The following is a 27,853-nucleotide window of genomic DNA, read 5'->3' as shown; positions in this document are numbered from 1 at the left end:
TGCACCTGTGCTGTGTGTGCTGTGTGTACCGTGTGTGCTGTGCTGTGTGTGCCGTGTGCCGTGTGTGCCGTGTGTGCCGTGTGTGCTGTGTGTGCCGTGCTGTGTGTGCTGTGTGCTGTGTGTGCTGTGTGTGCCGTGTGTGCTGTGCCGTGTGTGCTGTGCTGTGTGTGCTGTGTGTGCCGTGTGCTGTGTGTGCCGTGTGTGCTGTGTGTGCCGTGTGCTGTGTGTGCCGTGTGTGCTGTGTGTGCTGTGCTGTGTGTGTCGTGTGCTGTGTGTGCCGTGTGTGCTGTGTGTGCCGTGTGTGCTGTGTGTGCCATGTGTGCTGTGCTGTGTGTGCCATGTGTGCTGTGTGTGCCGTATGCTGTGTATGCCGTGTGTGCTGTGCTGTGTGTGCCGTGTGCTGTGTGTGCCGTGTGCTGTGTGTGCCGTGTGTGCCGTGTGTGCTGTGTGTGCCGTGTGTGCTGTGTGTGCCATGTGTGCTGTGCTGTGTGTGCCATGTGTGCTGTGTGTGCTGTGTGTGCCGTGTGCTGTGTGTGCCGTGTGTGCTGTGCTGTGTGTGCCGTGTGTGCCATGTGCTGTGTGTGCCGTGTGTGCCGTGTGCTGTGTGTGCCGTGTGTGCTGTGCTGTGTGTGCTGTGCTGTGTGTGCCGTGTGTGCTGTGCCATGTGTGCCGTGTGTGCCGTGTGCTTGCTGTGTGTGCTGTGTGTGCCGTGTGTGCTTGCTGTGTGTGCTGTGTGCTGTGTGTGCCGTGTGTGCCATGTGTGCCGTGTGCTGTGTGTGCCGTGTGCCGTGTGTGCCGTGTGTGCCGTGTGTGCCGTGTGTGCTGTGTGTGCCGTGTGCTGTGTGTGCCGTGTGCTGTGTGTGCCGTGTGTGCTGTGCTGTGTGTGCCGTGTGTGCTGTGTGTGCCGTGTGTGCTGTGCTGTGTGTGCCGTGTGTGCTGTGCCGTGTGTGCCGTGTGTGCCGTGTGTGCTTGCTGTGTGTGCTGTGTGTGCCGTGTGTGCTTGCTGTGTGTGCTGTGTGCTGTGTGTGCCGTGTGTGCTGTGTGTGCCGTGTGTGCCCTGTGCTGTGTGTGCCGTGTGCCGTGTGTGCCGTGTGTGCTGTGTGTGCCGTGTGCTGTGTGTGCCGTGTGTGCTGTGTGTGCTGTGTGTGCTGTGTGCTGTGCTGTGTGTGCCGTGTGCTGTGTGTGCCGTGTGTGCTGTGTGTGCCGTGTGTGCTGTGCTGTGTGTGCTGTGCTGTGTGTGCCATGTGTGCCGTGTGCTGTGTGTGCCGTGTGTGCTTGCTGTGTGTGCTGTGTGCTTGCTGTGTGTGCTGTGTGCTGTGTGTGCCGTGTGTGCTGTGTGTGCCGTGTGTGCCGTGTGTTGTGTGTGCCGTGTGCTGTGCTGTGTGTGCCGTGTGTGCTGTGCCGTGTGTGCCGTGTGTGCTTGCTGTGTGCTGTGTGTGCCGTGTGTGCTTGCTGTGTGTGCTGTGTGCTGTGTGTGCCGTGTGTGCTGTGTGTGCCGTGTGTGCCGTGTGCTGTGTGTGCCGTGTGCTGTGCTGTGTGTGCCGTGTGCTGTGTGTGCCGTGTGTGCTGTGTGTGCCGTGTGTGCTGTGCTGTGTGTGCCGTGTGTGCCGTGTGCTGTGTGTGCCGTGTGTGCCGTGTGTGCTTGCTGTGTGTGCTGTGTGCTGTGTGTGCCGTGTGTGCCGTGTGTGCCGTGTGTGCCGTGTGCTGTGTGTGCCGTGTGCTGTGCTGTGTGTGCCGTGTGCTGTGTGTGCCGTGTGCCGTGTGCTGTGTGCCGTGTGTGCCGTGTGTGCTGTGCTGTGTGTGCCGTGTGTGCTGTGTGTGCCGTGTGTGCTGTGCTGTGTGTGCCATGTGTGCTGTGTGTGCCGTGTGCTGTGTGTGCCGTGTGTGCTGTGTGTGCCGTGTGTGCTGTGCTGTGTGTGCCGTGTGTGCTGTGCTGTGTGTGCCGTATGTGCTGTGCTGTGTGTGCCGTGTGCTGTGTGTGCTGTGTGTGCCGTGTGTGCTGTGTGTGCCGTATGTGCTGTGCTGTGTGTGCCGTGTGCTGTGTGTGCTGTGTGTGCCATGTGTGCTGTGCTGTGTGTGCCGTGTGTGCCGTATGTGCTGTGCTGTGTGTGCCGTGTGCTGTGTGTACCATGTGTGCTGTGTGTGCCCTGTGTGCTGTGTGTGCCATGTGTGCTGTGCTGTGTGTGCTGTGCTGTGTGTGCCATGTGTGCTGTGCTGTGTGTGCCCTGTGTGCTGTGTGTGCCGTGTGTGCTGTGCTGTGTGTGCCGTGTGCTGTGTGTGCCGTATGTGCTGTGCTGTGTGTGCCGTGTGCCGTGTGTGCTGTGCTGTGTGTGCCGTGTGTGCTGTGTGTGTCGTGTGTGCTGTGTGTGCCGTGTGCCGTGTGTGCTGTGCCGTGTGTGCTGTGTGTGCCGTGTGTGCTGTGCTGTGTGCCGTGTGTGCCGTATGTGCTGTGCTGTGTGTACCATGTGTGCTGTGTGTGCCCTGTGTGCTGTGTGTGCCATGTGTGCTGTGCTGTGTGTGCTGTGCCGTGTGTGCTGTGCTGTGTGTGCCCTGTGTGCTGTGTGTGCTGTGCTGTGTGTGCCCTGTGTGCTGTGTGTGCTGTGCTGTGTGTGCCGTGTGTGCTGTGTGTGCCGTGTGTGCCGTATGTGCTGTGCTGTGTGTGCTGTGTGCCGTGTGTGCCGTGTGTGCTGTGCTGTGTGTGCCGTGTGTGCTGTGTGTGCCGTGTGTGCTGTGTGTGCTGTGGTGTGAGTTCCCCGCTCCTCTCAGCCTTGACCCACCTTTTCCTTTGTATATCCAGACACTCTTGTTTTCCAGGACCCCTGGGCGGGGACACTTCCTCTTTCCTCTAGGTCTCCCCTAAACTGGCCCTTAGGGTGTTCAGAGGCAGCTGCCAGGTCCACATTCCCCAGGCAGGCCCAAGGGGGCCACAATCCTCAACCTCATCTTGGCAGACGAGGGTATTGCCACCCAGAGAGACCGGGGACTCCGCACAGACAGGCGGCGCGTGGGCAGGGCCAAGGTCAGCCCAGGGCTGGGCGACTCCAGCTCCAGCAAGTGGAGGAGTTGGGTGGGCCAGAGAGGCTGTGGGAGCCACAGAGGGTGTGGGGGCCAGAGAGGCTGTGGGAGCCACAGAGGGTGTGTGGGCCAGAGAGGCTGTGGGAGCCACAGAGGGTGTGGGGGCCAGAGAGGCTGTGGGAGCCACAGAGGGTGTGTGGGCCAGAGAGGCTGTGGGAGCCACAGAGGGTGTGGGGGCCAGAGAGGCTGTGGGAGCCACAGAGGGTGCGGCCCTACCGTGAGCCGCAGGCCTGAGGACAGTGAGGAGCAGAGCTGTTCCCCTCCAGGGCTGCCTCTGTGGGTCTGGCAGGGAGGGTCCTGGGGGAGGGCATCAGGCAGCACCAACCCAGTAAGGTGGGCAATGCCCGGTATAGGCAGGTGGGAGGGCGGGGCCCCCAGGGTCAGGGTCCTTAAGAAGGGGGTGATTCAGGAAGGGGAGGGCTCATCCACATGGGCACTTGTACCAGCCCACGGCTCCTAAGGGTGAATAATTGAAGGGCAGGTCACACGAGCCTGCCCGTCACAGGATGCCTTCCCCGCCAGGTCCGGTTACGCCCCAGATCGCATTCTGACATCCCCAGCTGGTGAATAATTAAGCTGCCACCTCCTCTGAGGCAGGCCTCCATCTCCAGGTCCCACTCTGCAGCTTCCTCATCGCTGGCCAAGCCGTGGGCGCCTGAGAGACCACCCACCACTGCTCCCAGCTGGGCCATCGCCACCTAGCTCCCAGCCTCCTGCTCAGACCAGGCGACAGCTGTCCCATGGCCCCCGAGATGGACCAGTTCTATAGGTCCACCATGGCCATCTACAAGGTGAGCACATGGCAGCTGAGCCAGGGCCCCAGCCCCTCCTCTTAGGGCGCAGAAGTCAGGCCTGCTCTGGAGGACGGAGGGCCAGCCGGGGCTGCAGGTGTCCTTGGAAGGGAAGCCTAGAGCCAGGCTGGGCCAGGGGTGGGTATGGGGGTGAGGATCCCTAAGAGCACTCAGCAGGAATTCCCAACTCCCAGGTGCTGGACAAGGCAGGAGGGGGCCCAGGAACCCATGGCGGGGATTGTTGAGAGTCCCGATGAGAAGGGCCCGGCCGCCGGGCCTGAGAATAAAGACTCTTTCTTTCTCTCACTTCTGAGCCCCTCACTCAGACTTCCTGCTTACCCCAGGGGGTTGCTGGTCTCCACAGACAGTTGTTGAGCACCTCCTGTGTGCACCTGTAAGCCTCACACCACCCACCTGTGAAGTAGAAAATGATCACCCTGTTTGATAGACGAGAAAACTGAGACCAAAGAGGTTAAACAGCTCATTCAAGGTCATGAAGGGAGGAAGAGTTGCTGCTGGGATTTGAACCAAGACCCAAGTCCAAGTCCAAGCCATAGTCCAGGACGGTCTCCACTATCCAGGGAGCCCTCCACTGGCCCCCGCCCGGGGTGGCCCACACTCATCCAGCCACAGTCATGCCCATGGTGGGGTCTTCTTGGAGGAGGGCGAGAGCTGCCCTTGCCGCTGGGGCAACTGTTGGCAGCCCCATGTGTCTGGCTCAGCAAAGCCTGGACCCAGGGTAGGGCTGAGCCGTGCTCAGTGGGGACCATAGCTGGTGGGCCTGCTTCAGCCCAGCGGGAGGAGGGGAACCTTCCTGGTGCATTATCTCAGGAGGCACCTCGGTCCCGCCAGAGCAGGTGTGAGCAGGAGCTGGCTGCGAGGGGACCATAGCTTGGAACAGGACCCCAAAAATGGGATCTGAGGCCCCTGCAGCTGAGAGCCAGGATTCTGGATGAGCCTAGGTTTGTAGGTGGGCTCCCCAAAGTCTGAGGGCTTCTCACTGGGCTGGGGGTGCCCTGCCCCTGATGCCCAGTGACTTGGTTCTGTCCATGGTTTTGTCTCCCTCCCCCATCTCCACCCCTTTTCCCTCCTGGCCCCCGCCTTCCAGAGCATCATGGAGCAGTTTAACCCCGCCCTGGAGAACCTGGTGTACCTGGGCAACAACTACCTGCGTGCCTTCCATGGTGAGTGCCTGCCCGGGCCACCCAGCACCAGCCCTCAGCCGCTGCTGTCCCTACCCCTCCCAGGACCCTCTGTAACCCCAACCCAGAGTCTCTGCACCCCACACCTGTTCGTACTCAGCCCTACACCCTCCTACCCACCACCCCCACCCTCACGCCCCTGCAGCCAGAGAGGCCTTATGCACCCCCACTCTCCTGTGCCCATGCATTCCTGTCCACTCCCAGCACCCCTCATTGCCCCCTCCTTCAGGTGCCCCCAGACACTCCCACGATACAGTACCAGGCCCTGCAGGCCCACACACCCCAGGGCATCCCCTGACGGTGCATACATTTCTAGGTGTCACCTCGATGCCCCCTACTGAACCCACCCCTTATACCAGTCCCACCTCTACACCCAGGCTCACACAGCAGCTGGCTTCCTCACTCTGACTGGCCACCATCCACACACCCTGCAGCTGGCCTTGACACTGCCTCGACCCCCATGCACACCCTTGTACCTGTCCACTGTGCCCACCCATACCTGCCAACGGCAGCCCCCTACCCACCAGCCCTGGTCAACCCTGAAGCTCAGGGCCACCCACCCCCCTGCTTCTTAGACGCCCTCCACGCCACCTCCCTGCCCCAGCCCTCACCCTCTGCCCCTGCACCCGAGCTCCACAGCACAACTGGCCACACCCTCAGGGGCACACACAGATGCCCACACCCCACCCACGACAGACACGGTCCCCTCCAGATGAAAGCAGCCTCCATGAGGGTAAGGCAGATGCAGGGTTGGACTGGACCTGTCCCTTCTGGTCCACAGCCCTGTCTGAGGCAGCCGAGGTCTACTTCAACGCCATCCAGAAGATTGGGGAGCGTGCCCTGCAGAGTCCCACCTCCCAGATTCTGGGTGAGGCTCCCTCTCCATGGCAGACCCCATTCTCGGGCCCTCCTTTGGCACCCTTGCCTTTCCAGGATGTCCTGTGTCCCTGACACAGGCCTTGCAGCCCAGGACCCACAGCCAGACTCTGGGGTCCAGGCTTCCCCTCACCACTCCCTGCCGGGTTGCCCCTGGGCTGGGACACACATGGTGTGGCTCCCAGAGGGCCATATGGGAGGTTCTCGGACTTTGGTCCTGAAACCGAGCCTCGGGCAGGCCCTCTGTTGGTTTCCAGCGGAAGAGGTGGCGGGCGGGCGGGCGGGGCTCCCGGATACCATAGCCACAGCTCCATCCATGCCTCCAGGGGAGATCTTGGTGCAGATGTCTGACACCCAGCGGCACTTGAACTCCGACCTGGAGGTGGTGGTGAGTATGAGACCCCAGGGCCTGGAAACAGGCTGGGTTCCAAGGAGAGGGCCCAGCCTACCAGATGCCCGTCCCAGGGAGGATGGCCAGCCCCGAGCTGGTCCTTAGCACAGCAGTGGCAGCCCTTCCCAGCACCTGGCTTTGTGGGGCACAGTTCCCTGCAATAGTCATTCAAGCTTCTAGCAGCCCTAGGAGGCTGGTGGCGTCTCTGTCATGATTTTACAGAGGAAGAAATGGAGTCTCAAAAAGCCAGTCATTGTCCGGGCGCGGTGGCTCACACCTATAATCCCAGCGCCTTGGGAGGCTGAGGTGGGCAGATCACCTGAGGTCAGGAGCTCGGGACCATCCTGGCCAATATGGTGAAACCCCATCTCTACTAAAATACAAAGATTAGCTGGACATCGTGGTGCGTGCAAGCTACTCAGGAGGCTGAGGCAGGAGAATCGCTTGAACCAGGGAGTTGGAGATTGCAGTGAGCCGAAATCGCACCACTGTACTCCAGCCTGGGCAACAGAGCGAGACTCCATCTCAAAAAAAAAAAAAAAAGCTAGTCATTGCCTGAGATGCCAGAGTGAGTGGAGGCCCAAGGAAGAGAAAGGACCGCTGCCCCCTCCCTGCCCCACAGCCCTGCCCTCCTCCCTGCAGCCTCCCAGGGAGCAGCCACTCAGACCTGACCATGTCATGCCTATGAGGAGAACCCTTCCACGTCCCCACTGCCCGCAGAACTGAACACAGACTCCTCAGTGAGGGGTCCTAGGCCCTGCCAATCCAGCAGCTTCTCCCAACACCCCCAACACAGCCCAACCCCCCCCCCAAAGAGTGGGCCCTCTGCTGGTGTCCCCACTGTGGGGCTGCTGCCCTGCTGGCCTCTAAACCTAGAGCCACCTGTCCCTCCCATTGCTGTCCAATGCAGCTGTTCCCTCCTCCCCAAAGCCTCCTCTGACCCCCTGGGGCAGGTTCAGTCTCCACTCCCCCTGGACTCTAGCAGGTCTTTCTATCCGTCCTTAGCTCGTGGTGGATTCAAAGCTCAGCTTCACCAGTGATTAGTTTTGTGACCTTGGACTCTGTGCCTCTGTTTACCTATCTGAGAAATGGAGATAATCATAATAACTGCCTCCCAGGACTCTTGAGAGGATGAAGTGAATTAATAAGCACAATCCGTCTGCTCTGGCCCCTGCAAGGCCCCTGGGTACCTTAGCTATGATAACTAGAAGTTAGCTCGCCTGCCCCTATCCCTCCCGAGACTGGGAGATCTACAAAGGCCTCCTCTCCATAGCTCCAGGGCCTGGCGCCAGTAGGGCTTCTGTGACTGCAGGGGGAAAGAAAAGAGCTGAGGGGGTGGGCTTGGCTAGATGGAGAGAAGAGAGGGCTTTCCAAGGGAGCCTGGCAGCGGGCAGCGGGCAGATGGGAGCCAGGGCTTGGGGGCAGGGGCTGAGTGGGAGAGGTGGGTGGGGTCTGGTGGCGAGGCGTCTCAGAAGGTTGGGAAGGAAATTTCAACTGTTTTCTCTCCAGCGTGTGAAGGGGAACTGCTGGAAGTCAGGGTGCTCTTTGCAGGGGAACACCATAAAATACTGATCAGTTGGGCATAGGGAACAATCTTTTTTTTTTTTTGAGATGGAGTCTTGCTCTGTCACCAGGCTGGAGTGCCGTGGTGCGATCTCAGCTCACTGCAACCTCTGCCTCCCAGGTTCGAGCGATTCTCCTGCCTCAGCCTCCTGAGTGGCTGGGACTACAGGTGCCTGCCACCATGCCTGGCTAATTTTTGTATTTTTAGTAGAGATGGGATTTCACCATGTTAACCAGGATGGTTTCAATCTCTTGACCTCATGATCTGCCCACCTCAGCCTCCCAAAGTGCTGGGATTACAGGCGTGAGCCACCGCGCTCAGCAAAAATAAAGTTCTTAAGTATCTTAAGTGTTCAGCTCAACAGATATTGGCAGTTGTGTGTCCTATGTGGCCACCGTGTTAAACAGGATTTATTTAGAATGTTTCCATCAACCCAGAAAGTTCTCTTAAGTCCCTTTTGTCAATCTTGCGCTCTAGGGGCAAACACTTTCTGACTTATTTCTCTTATATCTTCATTTGATTTGAATTGTACACTATATATTCATTTGTGTCTAGCTTCTTGCACTCAGCATAGTCTATAAGATTATTTCATGTTGTTGCATTGTATGAATCTGTTTGTGTCACTATCAAGGAATACCTGAGACTGGATAATTTATAAGGAAAAGAGGTAGATTCTGGCTCATGGTTCTCCAGGCTGTACAAGCATGGCACCAACATCGGCTCAGCTTCCCATGAGGGCCTCAGGAAGCTCCCAATCATGGCGAAAGGCGAAGGGGGGATAACAGGTGCATCACATGGCAAGAGACAAGAAAGCTCTTTTGATTGATTGATTGATTTTTTGAGACGGAATTTTGCTCTCGTTGTCCAGGCTGGAGTGCAGTGGCATGATCTTGGCTCACTGCAACATCTATCTCCCAGGTTCAAGCAATTCTCCTGCCTCAGCCTCCCAAGTAGCTGAGATTACAGGCACCCACCACCATGCCTGACTAATTTTTTTTATTTTTAGTAGAGACATGGTTTCATCACATTGGACAGGCTGGTCTCGAACACCTGACCTCAGGCGATCCACCTGCCTTGGCCTCCCAAAGTGCTGAGATTACAGGCGTGTGCTACCGCGCCCGGACGCCAGGCTCTTTTTCAACAGCCAGATATTGCATTAACTCATTACTACAGGGAGGCCGCCAAGCCATCCATGAGGGATCCGCCCCCATGACGCAAACACCTCCCACCAGGCCCCACCTCCTACACTGGGGCTTACATTTCCACATGAGATTGGAGGGGACACAGACCCAATCCGTATCATGTATATATCAATGCTTTTTTTCCCTGTTTTATCTCTTAGTATTCCATTGTGTGAATATCCCACAATGTGTCTATCCATTCTTCTGTCGAGAGTCATGTGGGTCATTTCCAGTTGAAGACTATCATGGAACTATTATGTATTCCTAATGGAACTATTAGGAACATTCTTGTACAAGTCTTTTTATGGATATATGTTTTCATTTCTGTTGGGCACATATCTAGGGGTGGAATTTGCAGGGCATGGGGTTGCCATATTTTTTTTAGAGTTCTCTGGCATTCCTGTGCTATTCTGCATTCCTGCCAGCAATGAATGAAAATTGCTGTTGTTCTAAATTCTTGCCACCGTTCAGCATCATCAGTCTTTTTTATTTTAGTCATTCTCGTGGGTATGGAGTGGCGTCTCCCTGTGGCTTTGATTAGATGACCCTGATGACTAATGACTTTTAATGTGCTTGCTGGACATTTTTACAGCTTCTTCCTTCAGATATTGGTTTAGCCTTTTACTCATTTTTTATTGGAGTATACTTATTGTTGAATTCTTTGTATAGTTAAGATGTGAGTCCTTTGTCAGTAGATGTATGGGGAAATTTTTTTTCAATCTGTAGCTTGCCTATTCATTTTCTTAATACTGTGTCTTTAATGAACATTAATTATAATTTTTTTTGAGACAGAGTCTTGCTCTGTTGCCCAGGCTGGAGTGCAATGGCATGATCTCAGCTCACTGCAACCTCCACCTCCGGGGTTCAAGTGATTTGCCCTGCCTCAGCCTCCTAAATAGCTGGGATTATGGCGCCCTCCATCACGCCCACCTAAGTTTTTGTATTTTTAGTAGAGGTGGTTTTTCACCATGTTGGCCAGGCAGGTCTCGAACTCCTGACCTCAGGTGATCCACCCGCCTCAGCCTCCCACCTGTAAAGGTGTGAGCCACCGTGCCCGGCCAAATTATAAATTTTTATAGCCAGAAATGGCACTGCACACCTATAGTCCTAGCTCCTTGGGAGACTGAGGTGGGAGGGTCACTTGAGCTTAGGAGTGCAAGCTTCTGATCTTCCCACTGCACTCCATTGTGGGCGACAGAGCACGACACTGTCCCTAAAGATAGAAATAAATACATACATACATGTTTATGAAGCCCCGTTTTGCAATTTTTGTGCTTTTATTTTTGGCAATGGTTTGTGCTGTGTCCCATCTAAGCAATCTCTTCCTGCCCCATGGCAAATATATTCTCCTAAGTTTTATTCTCGAAACTCCATTTTATGGACTTTCCATTCCTTTCTATGATTTGTCTTAAATTTATTTTTGTGTATGAAGTGAGATGGAGTCAGAGTTTAATTTTCCCTGGATGAGTATTCAGTTGTTCCCACATCATTTTAAAAAACACTTCCCTTGACTCACTGAAATGACTTGATATCTTGGTCAAAAGTTGATTTTGGGTGGATCACCTGAGATCAGGAGTTCAAGACCAGCCTGATCAACATGGTGAAACCCCATCTCTACTAAAAATACAAAGTTAGCCGAGTGTGAAGGTGTGCGCCGGTAGTCCCAGCTACTCAGGAGGTTGAGACAGGAGAATCCGGGAGGCAGAGGTTACAGTGAGCTGAGATCGTGCCACTGACTCCCGCCTGGGCAACAGAGCAAGACTCTATCTAAAACAAAAATTGATTTTGCATATATGTCTGTGTTTATTTCTGGACTCTTGTTCCATTGGTATGTGTGTCTAACCTTATGCTGATATCACACTGTGTTAATTACTATAGCTTTATAGTAAGTACTGAAATCAAGTAGGCTAAGTACTTTTTCTTTTTCAAAATTATTTTTCCTATTCAACATTCTTTGCATTTTATCTAAATTATGGAATCCATCATCTTGTCAATTTCTTTAAGAAAGGCTTTTGGAATTTTGATAGAGTTGCATTAATCTATAAATCAATGGTATCTTAACAATATTGGGTCTTCCAGACCCATGAATATGGTGTATTTCTCCATTTATTTTTCTTAGCAATGCTTTGTCATTTTTAGCAAGTGACATTTGCAGAGGTGGCAAAAGGATTCCCCAAGAGTTACTGGAGGCTGGACACAGTGGTTCATGCCTGTAATCCCAGCACTTTGGGAAGACAAGGTGAGCCGATGGCTTGAGGTCAGGAGTTCAAGACCAGCCTGGCCAACAGGGAGAAACCCTGTCCCTACTAAAAATACAGAAATTAGCCAGACGTGGTGGTGCACATCTGTAATTCCAGCTCCTCCGGTGGCTGAGGTGTGAGAATCATTTGAACCCAGGAGGCAGAGGTTTCAGTGAGCTGAGATAGCACCACTGCCACTCCAGCTCTGACGACAGAGCAAGACTGTCTCAAAAAAAAAAAAAAGTTACTGGAGTCCCTCTGTCCATAGAGCTTTCGGTGCATGGTCTCAACCACGGCATCCGCTGTCAGCTTCCTGCACTTCTGTACCGAGGTATTCCCAGGACCCTGTAATGAAGTGTGGGCCCCAGGGAGTGGAGATGGGGAGGGCAATCTCTGTCTGATCCATGGGGAATTCCTCAGCCTGCTCCGGGGTTGGTGACTTCCTCTGTCAGAAGCCACCTGCTCACAGACTGTTATCTGCCTGTAATGGACACAGCAAGAGCTCAAAGTTCGCTTCCATTGTCAACCTCTTTTTTTTTTTTGAGATGGAGTCTCACTCTGTTGCCCAGGCTGGAGTGCAGTGCCGTGATCTTGGCTCACTGCAACCTCTGCCTCAGTGGCTCAGTCTTGGCTCACTACAACCTCCACCTCCTGGGTTCAAGGGATTCTCCTGCCTCAGCCTCCTGAGTTTACAGGCATGAACCACCTGGGATTACAGGAATGAACCACCACACCTGGCTGATTTTTGTATTTTTAGTAGAGACAGGGTTTTGCCATGTTGGCCAGGCTGGTCTTGAACTCCTGATCTCAAGTGATCCTCCCACCTCGGCCTCCCAAAGTGCAGGGACTACAGGCGTGAGCCATTATGGCTGGCCCACTGTCAACCTCTTGGTGGACGCATTTCTCCAGGAGCTTGGCAACCTTTCCATTAACCCAGTGATGCCTGGGACCTACCAGCTGGGGGCATCCTGGGTCCGTGTCCTCTGCTTCATTGGTGATCACAGCCAAACCAGGACAACAGGAAGAGCTATGATATGGCTGTTCGCTGAGGCACACATTGCCACCACATGCCTTCGTGCATGCGTGACTGGAAGCAGAAGCAACACGATTGCACAGCACAGGACTCAGCTTGTTCCTAAGTGATTTTTCCTGGGCAAGAGGAGGGCAATGGGCAAAGAGAGTTAGCAGGAAAGGAAAGAGCCCCAGCTTGTCTGCTGAGCTGCCAGCAAGGGCCCTTCAGGCTGTATTTGAAGGGTACCTTATGAGAGCTCCTACACCCAGACCTTCTGGGAAGGGCCCTCCCCATCTCCCAGGGCTCTCAGGGTGGGTGGTGACAGCCCCACTGGCTTGGATCTGCTTCCTCTGGCATCATCCCCATCCCTGTTGCCTCTGCAGGCCGGCCCTGCTGTAACCAAGTATTCTCTGCAGGTCTGTACTTTGAGTTTGTGCATTTAAAATTCATTCTGTGACTTTGGGGTGGTTCAAGTCAGTCTCTCCGGGTGCCACTCACCACCTTTATGAGTGCTCTGGTTACAAGGCTGCCTGGGTTTTGAGGGTCTGCCCCACGCCCTGTGTTTCTATTGTTTATTTTGTTTACCTTGTTATATTGTTTATATAGTGTATATATTTTTGCAGAAGGTGGGGGTTTTCTGGAACATGTGGATTGTGATCCACAGAAATCTTAACTGTCTCTTTATTTTTTATTTTTAAAAATTATTTTATTTTATTATTATTTTTTTGAGACAGAGTCTTGCACTGTTGCCAGGTGCTGGGCTGCAGTGCAGTGGCGCAATCTCAGCTCACTGCAACCTCTGCTCCTGGGTTCAAGCAATTCTCCTGCCTCAGCCTCCCGAGTAGCTGGGACTACAGGTGTACGCCACCACGCCCAGCTATTTTTGTATTTTTTAGTGTAGATGGGGCTTCACCATGTTGGCCAGGATGGTCTCCATCTCTTGACCTCGTGATCCAACCACCTCGGCCTCTCAAAGTGCTGGGATTACAGGCGTGAGCCACCACACCTGGCCTGGTCAAGCCTTTCTTGTTACAGGTGGGGCACCTAAGGCCCAGAGAGAGGTGGCAACTTGTGTAAAGTCACAAAGCAAGTAGGAGGCAGAACCAGAATGAGGACAAAGCTTCTGAGCCTGAGCCCAGCGTCCTTTCCTGTCCTGCCCTGGTGGCCGGACACCCACTGGTCATGGGAACCTGTTCTCTCCCAGGCCAATCTGAGACCTCAACAGCTTCTGAGTGTTTTTGCTGGGCCGTGCCCTGCCCATGGTGCTGAAGACAGAGGCGAGCTATGCCTATAGCAGATCCAAGGGACTATGCATGGGGGCCTGGCCATCAATTCTGTAAACAACTGGAGGAACGAACAACAGAAGAACGAATGGGCGCACATCCCAGAAACAAAACAAGGGAGCAATGGATTCTGCCTGGGGAAATCAGGAAGGCTTCCCAGTGGAGGGGTCACAGAAACTGGCATTGGAAGAAGGGGGGAAATCCCGGGCAGAGGCACAGACTAAGAATAAGACAAAAAATAAGAACCAGAAGACTTTGCCACACTTATCGAGGGTTTGTTTCCAGGTAGTACCACACTAAGTACTGTGAGTGTTTAACCGTTTCTTTTCTTTATTTTTATTTTTGAGACAGACTCTTACTCATGTTGCCCAGGCTGGAGTGCAGTGTTGCGATCTCGGCTCACTGCAACCTCCACCTTCCCAGTTCAAGCAATTCTCCTGCCTCAGCCTCCTGAGTAGCTGGGATTACAGGCGCGCACCACCATGCCCAGCTCATTTTTGTATTTTTAGTAGAGAGGGGGTTTCACCATGTTGGCCTGGCTGGTCTCAAACTCCTGACTTCTTGATCCGCCCCCCTTGGTCTCTCAAAGTGCTGGGATTACCGGAGTGAGCCATTGCACCCGGCCTGAGTATTTCATCTACCCTCCAACCAGGGGCTCTTCTTGTCTCCGTGTCTCAGACAGGTGGGCAGGTGTCTGTATGCGAGGAGCATGGTGGGAAGTCTCTTACAGCAGAAAGTATAAGGGGGTGCTAGGGCCTGGGAACAGTAGGGGGGCCTTGATCACCCTCACCCTGCACTCCACGCAGGTGCAGACATTCCATGGAGACCTGCTGCAGCACATGGAGAAGAACACCAAGCTGGACATGCAGTTCATCAAAGTGAGTCTGACCTCCCCAGTCAGCCTCCAGCCCCTTGCAGGACCTGGGGACCATCTCTCCCGTTTGACAGGTGGGCACACAGAGGCCAGTGCTGAGCGTTGACTGGCCCCAGATTATCCAGGTTCCCAGCTGAGCTCCAGGTCTCCAAACTTCCGGGGCCCTGATCTCTGGAAGGGGTGTCTTGACCTCTCTGATGTAGGGGGATTCTTCCTTCCCCACTCCACCCTCCCCCAGGACAGCCGCCAGCACTATGAGATCGAGTACCGTCACCGAGCGGCCAACCTGGAGAAGTGCATGTCTGAGCTGTGGCGCATGGAGCGCAAGAGGGACAAGAACGTGCGGGAGATGAAGGTGCCAGGGCCGGAAGGGGGAAGGAGGGTGGGCCAGGAAGCCGAGGAGGGCTGGGAAGGGCAGTGGGCAGACCTCGGGGTGAGACCAGGATCTGGGAACCCGGAATGCCCCCCTGAGCTCCCCCACTGAGCACCACCCCAACTGTGAGGAGCATGGTGGGGAGGGCAGCCAGCTCCTGGTGGGGTGGGCATCACTAGCTCCCAGGGCCACACCCAGCACCGCTCCTTGCCCCGTGGCTTCCTGGCCTTCTCCAGAATCCCTCAACCTCTCCTGCAACCCCATCCCACCTCCCCCTTCTCCTATTTCATCGAGAAAATTGCTCGCCTGTGCATGGTGACAAAGGTGTCATCTACCAGCTGCCCACCCTCCTCCCCTCCCTCCTACCAGGCAGAGGTATCCCACCCGGCTAAGGCCATTACCCACTCCAGAGACTGGGGCCCCATCCCTGGCCTCTGTCTTCAAGATCCAAACCTATGGATTAACCTTCTACCTCCCTTCGGGTCTCCTCTCCTGGATCCTAGCTCCTTTAAGTAAGCTCATGTCTCCCTCCTCTGAACCTTCCCCCCAGGTAGGGGCTATTAATCTACTCATCCATATTCTCATTAAACCTGTCCCCCTCCATCCCCCTGCCCACCAATCCCATATCTGGGCTTGTCCTGGGTGCCAGGGACAGAGCGATGGCTCAGACACCCTCAGATGCGTCCAGCCCTGCCTGTGACAAGCACCCAGGCAAGGAGGACGCAGGGCCCAGACTCATAAGGACAAGGATGCCCATGATGGAGCAGGCTCAGGAGCTAGGATGGGCTGGGTGATGGGGGGTGGACTTGGGGAGGGGGCAGTCAGGAAGGGCAGGAGGCTTGAACAGCAGGTGCCTGTGGGGGAGGGGGAGAATGAGACACTCACCCACTGCCCCCAGCCAGAACTCCCGTTCCCCCCAGGAGAGTGTGAACCGGCTGCACGCCCAGATGCAGGCCTTCGTGTCTGAGAGTCAGCGGGCAGCTGAGCTGGAAGAAAAGCGGCGCTACCGCTTCCTGGCGGAGAAGCACCTGCTACTTTCCAACACCTTCCTGCAGTTCTTCGGCCGGGTGAGCTGCACTGGGGCAGCAAGCGGGGCGCTTCTGGGAGCTGCACCTGCGCTGCTGTACGCAGAGATTTCCCTTCCTCCTTCCCTCTTCCCTCCCTTCCTGCCTGTCTGTAGGAATTCATGTTATTTTGCCCTCTCCATGCATTTCTTCCTTTGTTTCTGGCCTTGCTTGTATCACGGTGTATTCACTCATGTATTCACTCATGATTTTGTTTTTTAATGCGTTCACTAATTCACGCATTTATTCACGTGCAGACCATTTTGTAACACCTGCTTGTATATTCTCACAATTCATAAATTCATTAATTGATAGGTTGGTTCAGTTATTGTCTATTAATTTTATTATATTATTTATTTATTTTTGAGACAAAGTTTCGTTCTTGTTGCCCAGGCTGGAGTGCAATGGCATGATCTCGGCTCACTGCAACCTCTGCCTCCCAGTTCAAGCAATTCTCCTGCCTCAGCCTCTCCAGTGGCTGGGACTACAGGCACGCGCCACTATGCCTGGCTAATGTTTGTACTTTTAGTAGAGACAGGGTTTTGCCATGTTGGCCAGGCTGGTCTCAAACTCCTGACCTCAAACAATCTGCCTGCCTTGACCTCCCAAAGTGCTGGGATTACAGGCATCAGCCATCAATCCTATTATTAAACCCGCTACGCTCTTGCTTTGTCCTTCTGCTACATTAGTCAGACCCTGTCCTATTTCATTGTATTTCTAATAGATTCCGCTTTCTGGATTGAGCTGCTATGTTGTTTGGTGCACTTTTGGTTGTGACTATTCTACCTTCTTTGTAAACATTGCCATTTACGTCCTTAATGTCTCTCTTAGTCAAGTTTGATGCTTTTAATTCCGCCTTGTCTGATATTAATACTGCTCTTTCTAGTTTCCCTCCTCTTTGCTTAACTCTTCATGTGTTAAGTGTATCTTCTATTACTAACGTATAGCTGACTTTTTTCCCTGCATTTTCCCAATGTCATTCGTTAGTTGGTTTAGTAAACAGATTTTTTTTGGAGACAGAGTCTCACTCTGTCACCCAGGCTGGAATGCAGTAGTGCAATCTCAGCTCACTGCAATCTCTGCCTCCCAAGTTCGAACAATTCTCCTGCCTCAGCTGCCTGAGTAGCCGGGATTACAGGCTTGCGCCGCCACACCTGGCCAATTATCGTGTTTTTATAAGAGACGGGGTTTGCTGGAAGTTTCACTCTTGTTGTCCAGGCTGGAGTGCAGTGGCTCTATCTCAGCTCACTGCAACCTCTGACTCCCTGGTTCAAGCCATTCTCCTGACTCAGCCTCCCGAGTAGCTGAGTTTACAGGCACACACCACCACACCCAGCTAGTTTTTGTATTTTTTTTTTTCAGTAGAGATGGGGTTTCACCATGTTGGCTAGGATGGTCTCGATCTCCTGACCTTGTGATCACCTGCCTCAGCCTCCCATAGTGCTGGGATTACAGGCGTGAGCCCCCAGGCCAGCCTGTTGCTGTCTTTCTGATGGCAGCCATCCCAGCAGGCGTGAATCGGCATCTCGCTGCATTATGGATTTGCGGTTTTGAGGTGACTACTGACATTGAGCATCTTTTCCTGTGTCTCTTGGCTATTGATATATCTCCTTTGGAAGGAAACTCTTTTTTAACCTGTGTTAAACTCCTTTCTGCCTGTTAAACAGTTAACCACCAACATTAAGAGGAGAGCTGAGCCCCTCCGTGACTGCTTCGGGGTGGGTGAGGCCCTTCAGGAGGGAGCTGCGGCTTGAACATTTTCCCCTACACAAGGGCTTCATCATCGTGCATTGCTTTAAAGGAATGCCTGAGGCTGGGTAACTTATTTTAAAAAGAGGCTTATTTGGCTCTCCGTTCTGCAGGCTGTACAGCAAGTGCATTGCCAGCTCTGCTCCTGCTGAAGCCTCTGGAAGCTTAAAATCATGGCGGAAGGCAAAGGGAAGCTCATAGCCAGAGAAGGAGCCGGTGGGGGTGGGGGTGGGGGTGCCACACTCTTCTTTTGAGATGGAGTTTTGCTCTTATCTCCCAGGCTGGATTCCAATGGCATGATCTTGGCTCACTGCAACCTCTGCCTCCTGGGTTCAAGCAATTCTCCTGCCTCAGCCTCCCACGTAGGTGGGATTACAGGCATGCACCACCACACCCAGATACTTTTTGTATTTTTACTAGACACGAGATTTCACCATGTTGGCCAGGCTGGTCTTGAACCCCCAACCTCAGGTGATCCACCCACCTCAGCCTCCCAAAGTGCTGGGATTACAGGTTGAGCCACCACGACCGGCTGCCACACTCTTTTAAACAAGGAGATCTTCCATGAACTCATACCACTCATTACCGTGGTATAGAGCACCAAGCCATTTAGGAGGGAGCCGCCCCCATGACCCAACACCTCCCCCTAGGTCCTACCTCCGACACTGGGGTTCACATTTCAAGATGAGATTTGGAGAGGACAGATATCCAAACCATATCACATAGTGAGCAAGTAACTTGTCTCAACCAGATATACTTTAGAACATCCAATATATAACTCTTAAGAGAGCTAAGCAAATATATTTACTTACTGTTTTATTTATAAGTAGAAGGCACACTTAGGGCCGGGTGCGGTGGCTCACACCTGTAATCCCAGCACTTTGGGAGGCCAAGGTGAGCAGATCACAAGGTCAGGAGTTCGAGACCAGCCTGGCCAACATAGTGAAACCCTATCTCTACTAAAAACACAAAAATTAGCCGGGCATCGTGGTGGGTACCTGTAATCTCAGCTACTCAGGAGGCCGAGGCACAAGAATGGCTTGAACCCAGAAGGCGGAGGTTGCAGTGAGCTGAGATCGTGCCACTGCACTCCAGCCTGGGTGACAGAGTGAGACTGTGTCTCAAAAAAAAAGAAGGCACACTTAGAATAAGATTTAAAGAACTCTAGGTGCCTGGGCACAGTAAGTTGAACGAGAAATGTCTTTCTTATTCATCTTCAATAATTAGTCTTAGTCCAAGTCTAGTCAATAACATGCCTTCCTACCTTACCCTTAGCTTCTCCAGTTTTTTATATTGTTTTGAGACCGAGTTTCACTCTTGTCGCCCAGGCTGGAGTGCAATGGCACAATCTTGGCTCACTGCAACCTCCACCTCCGGGGTTCAAGCGATTCTCCTGCCTCAGCCTCCCGAGTGGCTGGGACTACAGGCGCCCGCCACCATGCCTGGCTAATTTTTTGTATTTTTAGTAGAGACGGGGTTTCACCATGTTGGCCAGGCTGGTTATAAACTCTTGACCTCGGGTGAACCACCTGCCTCAGCCTCCCAAAGTGCTGGGATTACAGATGTGAGCCACCACGCCCGGCCACTTCTCTGGTTTGCTGCAACTGTGCAAATGTATCTCCAGGATAAATTCCTGGAAGTGGAGTTGATGAGCCCAAGAACATGGTCATTGGTTGCACCAATTTATGCTTCCATCAGTACCGTGTGAGTTTCTGTGCTTCCGTAGCCCTGGACAGCAGTGTGTGAGCAAACTTTCTGATCTCTGCTAATCGGAAAGGTAGAAATCACATTTCAGTGCAGCTTTACCCCATACTTGTCTTAAAGGCGAGCTTGACATCTCCTGTTTCAAAGCCGTGTGGTTTTCTGTGCTGTGACATGTCAGTGTCTTTTCGTCCACTTTTCTTATTAATCTGTAGGAGCTCTTGATATGTTACTAAACCAGCTTTTGCTTGGTGATGAGTTGCAAATATAATAACCAGTTTGCCATTTATCATTTGCCTGTGTTACGGTTGGTTTTGCCGTACAAAAACATTATTTATTTATCTTTTGAGACAGAGTTTCGCTCTTGTGGCCCAGGCTTGAGTGCAGTGGCGATCTCGGCTCACTGCAACCTCCACCTCGCAGGTTCAAGCGATTCTCCTGCCTCAGCCTCCCAAGTAGCTGGGACTACAGGCGTGCACCACCACGCCTGACTGACTTTTTGCGTTTAGTAGATACGGGGTTTCACCATGTTGGTCAGGGTGTTCTCCAACTCCTGACCTGTACCTCAACCTCCCAAAGTGCTGGCATTACAGGCGTGAGCCACCGTGCCCAGCAAAAACATTATTTTTATTTAGTAAAATGTATCAGTCTTTTCTTTTTGAGTTTGTGGGTTTGGTGTCATACTTAGAATGGCTTTTCCACCTCGTATGTATATTTTTAAATTTTTCCCCATGGCATCCTTTATTGGTTTTGAAATTCTATGCAGTGTTTCTTCTCACCTGCCATTTATTTTAATTTTTGTGGTTACATAGTGGGTGTATATATTTATGGGGTACACATTTGATAGGTGTTTCAGTGCAGGCATATAACGTTAGTAATCACGTGCTGGAGAATAGGACGTCCATTCCCTCAAACATTTATCCTTCGTGTTACAAACAATCCAGTGATACTCTCTCAGACCCCTTTTAAAATACAATATGCCGGCCGGGCGCAGTGGCTCAAGCCTGTAATCCCAGCACTTTGGGAGGCCGAGGCGGGTGGATCACGAGGTCAAGAGATCGAGACCATCCTGGTCAACATGGTGAAACCCCGTCTCTACTAAAAAATACAAGAAATTAGCTGGGCATGGTGGCGCGTGCCTGTAATCCCAGCTACTCACGAGACTGAGGCAGGAGAATTGCCTCAACCCAGGAGGCAGAAGCTGCGGTGAGCCAAGATCGCACCATTGCACTCCAGCCTGGGTAACAAGAGCGAAACTCCGTCTCAAAAAAAAAAAAAAAAAATACAATATGCCGAGCCTAATGCTCTCACTTTGCTTATGCCTCTGAAACCTGGGAATGAAGGCCTTTGGGTTTTGTCTTTGTGCTCTTCTGCTAATTGGTTACCGCAAGGAAGCAGAGGGGCTGTCCACTTAGTGACCAGCGAGGTTAGCTGCTCCCATGATGGGAAGCACCGAGCCTTCCCATTATTGCTGCCTGAATTTGATGTGAGGTTGTCGGACATGGGGCCAGGTTCAAGGCAGAAATCACTGAAAGGTGTAATCAGAGGGCGCATCTTCCAGGAAGGACTGAGACAGAGCACTTCGCTGCTTACTGAGTGTGAGACCTCGAGCCAGTCACCTCACTTCTCTGACCCTCAACATCTTTTATAAACTGGAGATAATAATTGCACCTACCATCAGGGCTATTGTGAGAATCAAGTGAGATAATGCAGATAAAGCATTTAAAGCGGGGCCTGGCACAGTCACTGCTCCACAAGGGAAGCTTTTCTTTTTTCTTTTTTTTTGAGACAGAGGTTTGCTCTAGTTGCCCCGCCTGGAGTGCCGTGGTGCAGGATCAGCTCACTGCAACCTCCACCTCCGGGGTTCAAGTGATTCTCCTACCTCAGCCTCCTGAGTATCTGGGATTACAGGCATGCATCACCACACCCGGCTAATTTTTTTTTTTTTTGAGATGGAGTTTCGCTCTTGTTACCCAGACTGGAATGCAATGGCATGATCTCGGCTCACCGCAACCTCCGCCTCCTGGATTCAGGCAATTCTCCTGCCTCAGCCTCCTGAGTAGCTGGGATTACAGGCACATGCCACCATGCCCAGCTAATTTTTTTGTGTTTTTAGTAGAGATGGGGTTTCACCATGTTGACCAGGATGGTCTCGATCTCTTGACCTCGTGATCCACCCGCCTCGGCCTCCCAAAGTGCTGGGATTACAGGCTTGAGCCACCGCACCCAGCCAGGGGGAGCTTTTCTTAAGGTGACAGTCTTGAGCCAGGCCTTCAGGGAGAGGGATTTTGAAAAGAGGAGGGAGAGATCTTTATAGCTGGAGAACAATTCTGATTGTACCTGGGATTTAATTTACGGAGGTGACTGAATGACAACACAGAAAGGTCAACATCACTGACAGAAGTTTTAGGTCATGCGCTGTGGCTCATGCGCCTGTAATCCCAGCACTTCTGGAGGCTGAGGGCAGGAGTTCCAGACCAGCCTGGCCAACATGGTGAAACCCCATCTCTACTAAAAACACAAAAATTAGCTGGGCGTGGTGGCACATGCCTGTGGTTCCAGCTACTCGGGAGGCTGAGGCAAGAGAATCTCTTGAATCCGGGAGGTGGAGGTTGCAGTGAGCTGAGATCCCACCACTGCACTCCAGCCTGGGCAACAGAGCCAGACTCCCTCTCAAAAAAAAAAAAAAAAAAAAAAGCATTTTCCGGTGTGTTACAGGGTAAGTAATGGGACTGGGTTCTTTGGTCGCAGTTTCTGGCTAAGAGCCATCCCTGACCCCATCATTGCAGACAGGAGGATGGGGCCATTGAGTGGCCAGGCCCCGGTGCTCCCCCAGCCCTGAGCTGGGCAGTGAGGACAGCCGCACTCAAAACACTGAGGCGCAGAGGTGGGGGGTCAGGGGAAGCTCTTCAAGGAAAATGGAGGCGCCTTTGCCAAAAATGGAGGGTGCGGGGTATATGGTGAGCTGACCCCAAGTGACACCACAGCGGTCTTCTGGCTCTGTCCAGCTAGAAAATCTGGTCGTCCAGAGCTGGCAGGGACCGAGCTCTCAGGCCGAGGGTGTCATTTTGGGTCCCTAGGATTCAGGGAGCCTGCCGGACCTGGCTGACCCCCGGTGTCCCCACTCGGCCAGGCCCGGGGGATGCTCCAGAACCGCGTGCTGCTGTGGAAGGAGCAGTCGGAGGCCAGCCGCAGCCCGTCGCGCGCCCACTCCCCGGGCCTGCTGGGCCCTGCGCTGGGGCCGCCGTACCCCTCGGGGCGCCTGACACCCACCCGCCTGGACATGGTGAGGACCTGGGCGCCCCCGCCGGCGTTCGTGCCCCCGCCGCCGTTCCCGCCCCCGCCGTCCCCTGTGAGGCCCTGGGGCCTCAGGCCCCCCGCCTGGAGCCTCCTGCCCCCCAGGCTCCCGCTTTACTCCGCGCACCCCGGCCCACCCTTCCGCCCCGGCGCGTTCTCGGCGCCCCCGTGGTGGCCAGGCCTCCGCCCCCAGAACCCCTATACCGACGCCTGGGACTGGGGGTGGGGGCTGGACTAGGGCGCGGCCCCCGCCCCCCCCCGCCCCACCCTCCCCTGCCCGTCTCCCCCGCAGCCCCCGAGGCCCCTGGGAGAGTTCAGCTCCCCCCGCAGCCGGCACAGCTCCGGCTCCTACGGCCCGGAGCCCGACGCGAGGCCCGCGTCCCAGCTGGAGCCAGACCGCAGGTCCCTGCCCCGCACGCCGTCTGCCTGTGAGTGCCCCCACCCCGGGGCGGCGGGAGGGCCGAAAGGGGCGCGGGGTGGGGCTGCAGCAGGAGGGATGGAGGGCAGACGCGAGGGAGAACTTCCCACCACGTGCCGCCGCGCTCTCCCACCCGCAGCCTCGCTCTACAGCATTAGCACCCAGAGCTCGCGCTCCAACTCCTTTGGCGAGCGGCCGGGCGGCGGCGGGGGCGGCGGGGGCGCCAGGAGGGTCCGTGCCCTGGTCTCCCACTCTGAGGGCGCCAACCACACACTGCTGCGCTTCTCCGCCGGGGACGTGGTGGAGGTGCTGGTGCCCGAGGCCCAGAACGGCTGGCTCTACGGCAAGCTGGAGGGCTCGTCCGCGTGAGTGGGAGCCTTGCAGGGGCTGGGGATGGGTTGGGAAGAAGGCCCTGGAGGCCGGGGACCCCGGGACTTGCCAGACTGAGGCTTCCCTGGCCTTCCCTGGAGGCCTCGGACAATGCTCCTCTCCTCCCACCCCTATGCCCTGCCTCAGTTTCCTCATTCATTCAGTGGGAGTAGGAAGAGCCGCCTTACCAAGTTCAGAATGGCGGCTTTTGAGAGGGGGCAGAGGATGAGGAATGGGCAGGTTCTTCCAAAAGTGTGGAAATGGCAGAAATCCTATTCCCGGAGCAGCTCCTATGTGCCCTCCCGCCTCTGGGAGGAGGCTGCCTTCCTCTGCAGAGTCAGCCCTGGAGCTCCCATGCAGGGGCCTGGGCTGGGAGAGGGGGCTGAGATGTGCTCACCTCTTTGCGGTCACGCTCAGTGGAAATCCTTAAAGCACCTAAACCGGGCTGTTTTTACACCCTGCGTGGAAGAGGAGCTGGGGAGTTTCATACAGTGAGGTCACCAGAAAACCTGGAGGACCGCAGGGCCGGCAGCTGGCAGAGGGAATGGGCAGGCACCACTGTCTTGAAGGGGAAAGTGGGGCAGGCAGGGCTGGCAGGAGCCAGGCAGTGCCCCCTTGGGCCTTTATGGGCAGGGGAGTGTGCGGTGCCCCCTCCCACGTCTGCTGTAGAGAGATGACACTCAGGATGAATGTGTGCACCGATGAGCGGGTGGTGGCTGCCCGAACCAGCCCACGGATGGATGGGTGGACCTGTGCCGAGTGGATGGTGGACGGGCAGATGGGTGGACCAGGGGAGGGGCGTGTGGGTAGGTGGAGGTCTGTGAGTGCACGTGGATGGGCATAAACGGGGGGTCACTGACTGGGTGGTTGGGGATATGGGAGGATGCGTGGATGTGGGAGCTAGACACTGATGGGTGATTGGAGAGGTGTGAGTGTCGGGGGGTGCTGGATGGATTCGTGGCTACACAGGGGATGGAGTATAGACAGGTGAGTGGAGGATGGGTGAGGCTTGGAGGGGCTCTTAGTTAAGCACGAAGGTCCATAGCTGGGCAGGTGACCACAGTGACAGGAACGGAAGGGAGTCAGTGGGAAGACAGAACACCAACGACAAGGATGCCTGCTTCACAGACCCACGGCGAGGACGATGTGCCAGATAGGACCTTCTAGACTGCCGCTGTCACACCCCCCTGGGATGTTCTGGGAAAGTCATTATCCATCCTGGGACTCACATCGCCTGTTAGGGAAAGTGATGGTGTGTTTTATCATCAGTAGGCACTCGAAGGTGAAACAGAATTAAACATACAGAATTGATTGTAGTCAGTCAATTCCAGGTGAAGTCGCTTCCAGCGACCCTGAGGGAAGAATGTTTTCTTTTGGTCATTGTCCCTGGGCCTGGCTTGAAGGCCCCTCTGCCTCTGCCCCACAGGAGTGGCTGGTTCCCTGAGGCCTATGTGAAGGCTCTGGAGGAGGGGCCCATGAATCCCATGACCCCCATGACCTCCATGACCCCCATGACACCCATGACACCCATGAAGCCCATGAACCCGGTGAACGAGCTGCCTTCCAGGTACCTGAGTCATCAGGAGTGGGCGGGGGCGAGGACTCCAGTGAGGGTGTCACTGCCCAGCTGGGAGGATCTACAAGGTGCATTCTCGGTTTTGTTTTTGTGTTTGTTTGAGGAGTCTTGCTCTGTCGCCCAGGCTGGAGTGCCATGGCGAGATCTTGGCTCACTTCAACCTCCACCTCCCAAGTTCAAGCCGTTCTCCTGCCTCAGCATCCCGAGTAGCTGGGACTATAGGTGTGCACCACCACGCCTAGCTAATATTTGTATTTTTATTAGAGACGAGGTTTCACCGTGTTGGCCAGGCTGGTCTTGAACTCCTGACCTCAGATGATCCACCTGCCTCAGCCTCCCAAAGTGCTGAGATTACAGGCGTGAGTCACCTTGCCCAGGTGGCAAGGTGCAGTCTTGAGCAGGCCCAGCCCCCTTCAGCCCCTGGAAAGCCACCAGGCCGGAGCCCCTCTCTCTGCACTGAAGGTCACTGTGTCCACCCCTCTGCCTCCTGTCAGTACCTTCCTCCAGTCCACAGTCTCCTTTCACGCAGGTGCGGGGAGGAAGCTATTGGATGCCTCCTCCCTAAGGTGCTGCAGCCACTGGCAGGACAAGGGATTGGCTGGGCCTGCCCCAACTCCCTTTCCTCCCTCCCCTCCTGTCTCTGTACTTAGATCCTACCCACTCCGGGGCAGCCACAGCCTCGATGACCTCCTGGACCGGCCAGGCAACTCCACAGCACCCTCGGAGTACTGGGATGGTCAGTCCCGCTCCCGCACCCCAAGTCGGGTGCCGAGCCGTGCCCCTAGCCCTGCACCTCCACCCTTGCCCAGCAGCCGCCGCAGCAGCATGGGCAGCACGGGGGTGGCCACTGATGTCAAGGTGAGCCCTCACCCACCGTCTCCCAGGGCCTCCAGTGGGTAGGGAGGCAGGACAGCAGGAACCCTGAGGCTGTGTCACTGTGTGTCTGACAGGGGACCCTCGCACCTGGCCTCCGTCTGCTCCTCAGTGCAGGAAGGGGTGGCTCGGGCTGAGTCTGGGGTGGAGGGGAAGACCAGGGTCCCAGGGCAGCGTGTGGGCTGGGGCTGGCTGGCAGGATGGGGCTGGGGGAGGCCAGGGAGAGCATCTTCTCATGGAGCCACCCCAGTCTTATCGTGGAGGCGTGGTTAGTCCTCCGAGGTGATCCTCTGGCCCAGGGGTTTCTAAGATCTGCAACCCACAGAATCCTGAGCTTCAGAACCTCAGGGTCTCATTTCCCAAGAGCCTGGCATGGCAGGGGTTCTCTGGCCCTATCCTCTGCACTATGGGCATGGGGATCGGGAAGGGAGGAGCATGGAATTGCTTGCCCCTCTCCCTACCAAACCAGCCCTTCCCCACCCCACTGCAGAAACTGATGTCCTCGGAGCAGTACCCACCGCAGGAGCTCTTCCCGAGGTGAGTCCTCAAACAGGGGTCAGAACAGTGGCAGTGGGGATGGCAGGTGCGGCAGCACACACTTGTAATCCCAGCTACTAGGGAGACTGAGGCGGGAGGATCTTTTGACTCCAACAGTTCAAGACCAGCTTGGGCAACACAGTGAGACCCCATCTCTCAAAAAAGAAAAAGAAAAAGATTAAATGGGGCAAGGCGTGGGTGGAGATGGAATAGGGGCAGGAGGCAGGACCTGGCACAGCCAGGTGAGGATCATCCGCCCCTCTCATCCCCATCCTCTCCTCCAACAGGGGCACAAATCCTTTTGCCACCGTCAAGCTTCGCCCCACCATCACCAATGACCGCTCAGCGCCCCTCATCCGCTGAGGCAGGGTCTGAGGTCTTACCCCCTAGGACACCTGCCCAGGGACTGTTCGGAGCTAGCAGCGGCAGCGGCGGCAGCAACAGCAGCGGCTACAAGAAATGGGGCGCTGAGACCAGAGGTGGCTGCCCTTCTCCAGAGCACCCCGGCAGTCCGAGCAGCTCTGAAGCACTGGCTTGGGGTCAGAGACCTTCAAAGTAAAGCAGGCAGATTGGGGGGATAGGACAATTTCTTTCCCTCCAGGGGCTCCAGGACTCTCCCTGGGGGACCTACGTCTTGCCCCCCAGCCTCTTTCCCCCTTTTTGCCCCCATGGAGAGGAGCCCCTTGTGCCCTCTCCGTGCCCCACACATGCCCTCTCTGTATGTACGTCTTTTGTAAATGAAAAATAAAGGAAGTGGACGCGGCTGCAGGATTGGTGGTGTCTTATTTGGGGGACGGGGCAGGGGGTGAGGGATGGAGACTCCCCCATTGGAAAATGGGGTCCAGAGAGTACTGAGGTTTCGGCTGTTCTCCAGGAGGCCATCTCACTCCCAGCCCCTCGTTTGGAAAATTCTTTAGGGCAGCCTCAAAGCCCTCGAGCTGCAGCCCCCCGTCTCCACCGCTCATGTCTACATGTGGCTTTCTGAGGAAGTAGTGGCTGCTCGGGTCAAGTGGGGGGGTGGCAGTGGCCGAGGGCTGGGACCACCAGCAAGCTGCCCTCAGGCAGCCTGGACACAGCACCCTTTGTTCTGCCCCCTCCCCCCCAACATTCCCAGGCACAGGCGTGGATTAGCTTCATCCTGGAGAAAGCTGCTAGCCCCTCCTGGAATGTGGCCTGCAGGGGTAGGGGCAGATGAGGCACTGAGGTGATTAGAACTGCTTGGTTCTCTCCAAGACAGGGCTGTGCCCCCAGCACCAGACTAGGACTCCCTGGGCAGGGTCTCTGTGTCCCCCACCCCAGGCTCCAGGAGGTGGAGGGGCTCTCTTCTTGCCTCCTGGACTGGCTGGGGACAGAAAGCCCACCGGAGAGGCCCAGCCTGGCCTGGGGCTCTCAGTCTCTTCTCCCCTC

At 55.1% G+C, this 27,853-nt stretch overlaps 1 protein-coding gene across 4 annotated transcripts; it reads left to right on the top strand.

The window, feature by feature from the left end:
- Window positions 1-3,691: 3,691 nt before the first annotated feature.
- BAIAP2L2 (BAR/IMD domain containing adaptor protein 2 like 2) lies at window positions 3,692-27,211 on the top strand. 4 transcript variants are annotated; one of them, XM_035272479.3, is made up of 15 exons: window positions 3,692-3,866; window positions 4,724-4,828; window positions 4,975-5,050; window positions 5,850-5,936; window positions 6,271-6,332; window positions 14,422-14,493; window positions 14,728-14,844; window positions 15,783-15,929; window positions 22,510-22,662; window positions 22,966-23,101; window positions 23,231-23,456; window positions 24,887-25,027; window positions 25,687-25,894; window positions 26,400-26,446; window positions 26,734-27,211. In XM_035272479.3, exons 3-15 carry the CDS (start codon window positions 4,981-4,983, stop codon window positions 26,807-26,809), a joined length of 1,542 nt encoding a protein of 513 aa, XP_035128370.1. In that variant the 5' UTR covers window positions 3,692-3,866; window positions 4,724-4,828; window positions 4,975-4,980; the 3' UTR covers window positions 26,810-27,211. The 4 variants fall into 4 exon arrangements, with proteins under 4 accessions (XP_035128370.1, XP_035128365.1, XP_054097356.1 ...); XM_035272474.3 differs by lacking the exon at window positions 4,724-4,828 and having other exon boundaries at window positions 26,734-27,207; XM_054241381.2 differs by lacking the exons at window positions 4,724-4,828; window positions 24,887-25,027 and having other exon boundaries at window positions 23,244-23,456; window positions 26,734-27,132.
- Window positions 27,212-27,853: the final 642 nt, after the last annotated feature.

The sequence above is a fragment of the Callithrix jacchus genome, chromosome 1 (assembly GCF_049354715.1).
Source record: "Callithrix jacchus isolate 240 chromosome 1, calJac240_pri, whole genome shotgun sequence".
Taxonomy (NCBI): Eukaryota; Metazoa; Chordata; class Mammalia; order Primates; family Cebidae; genus Callithrix; species Callithrix jacchus.
Note: the sequence above shows the minus strand (reverse complement) of the source record. Positions and strands in the feature narration are given on the sequence as shown.

Coding starts and splice junctions, on each gene's coding strand:
- BAIAP2L2 (XM_035272474.3), top strand. CDS start 3,816: ATGGCCCCCGAGATGGACCAGTTCTATAGGTCCACCATGGCCATCTAC. Junction 3,867..4,974: donor CCACCATGGCCATCTACAAG/GTGAGCACATGG, acceptor CCCGCCTTCCAG/AGCATCATGGAGCAGTTTAA. Junction 14,845..15,782: donor AGAACGTGCGGGAGATGAAG/GTGCCAGGGCCG, acceptor CGTTCCCCCCAG/GAGAGTGTGAACCGGCTGCA.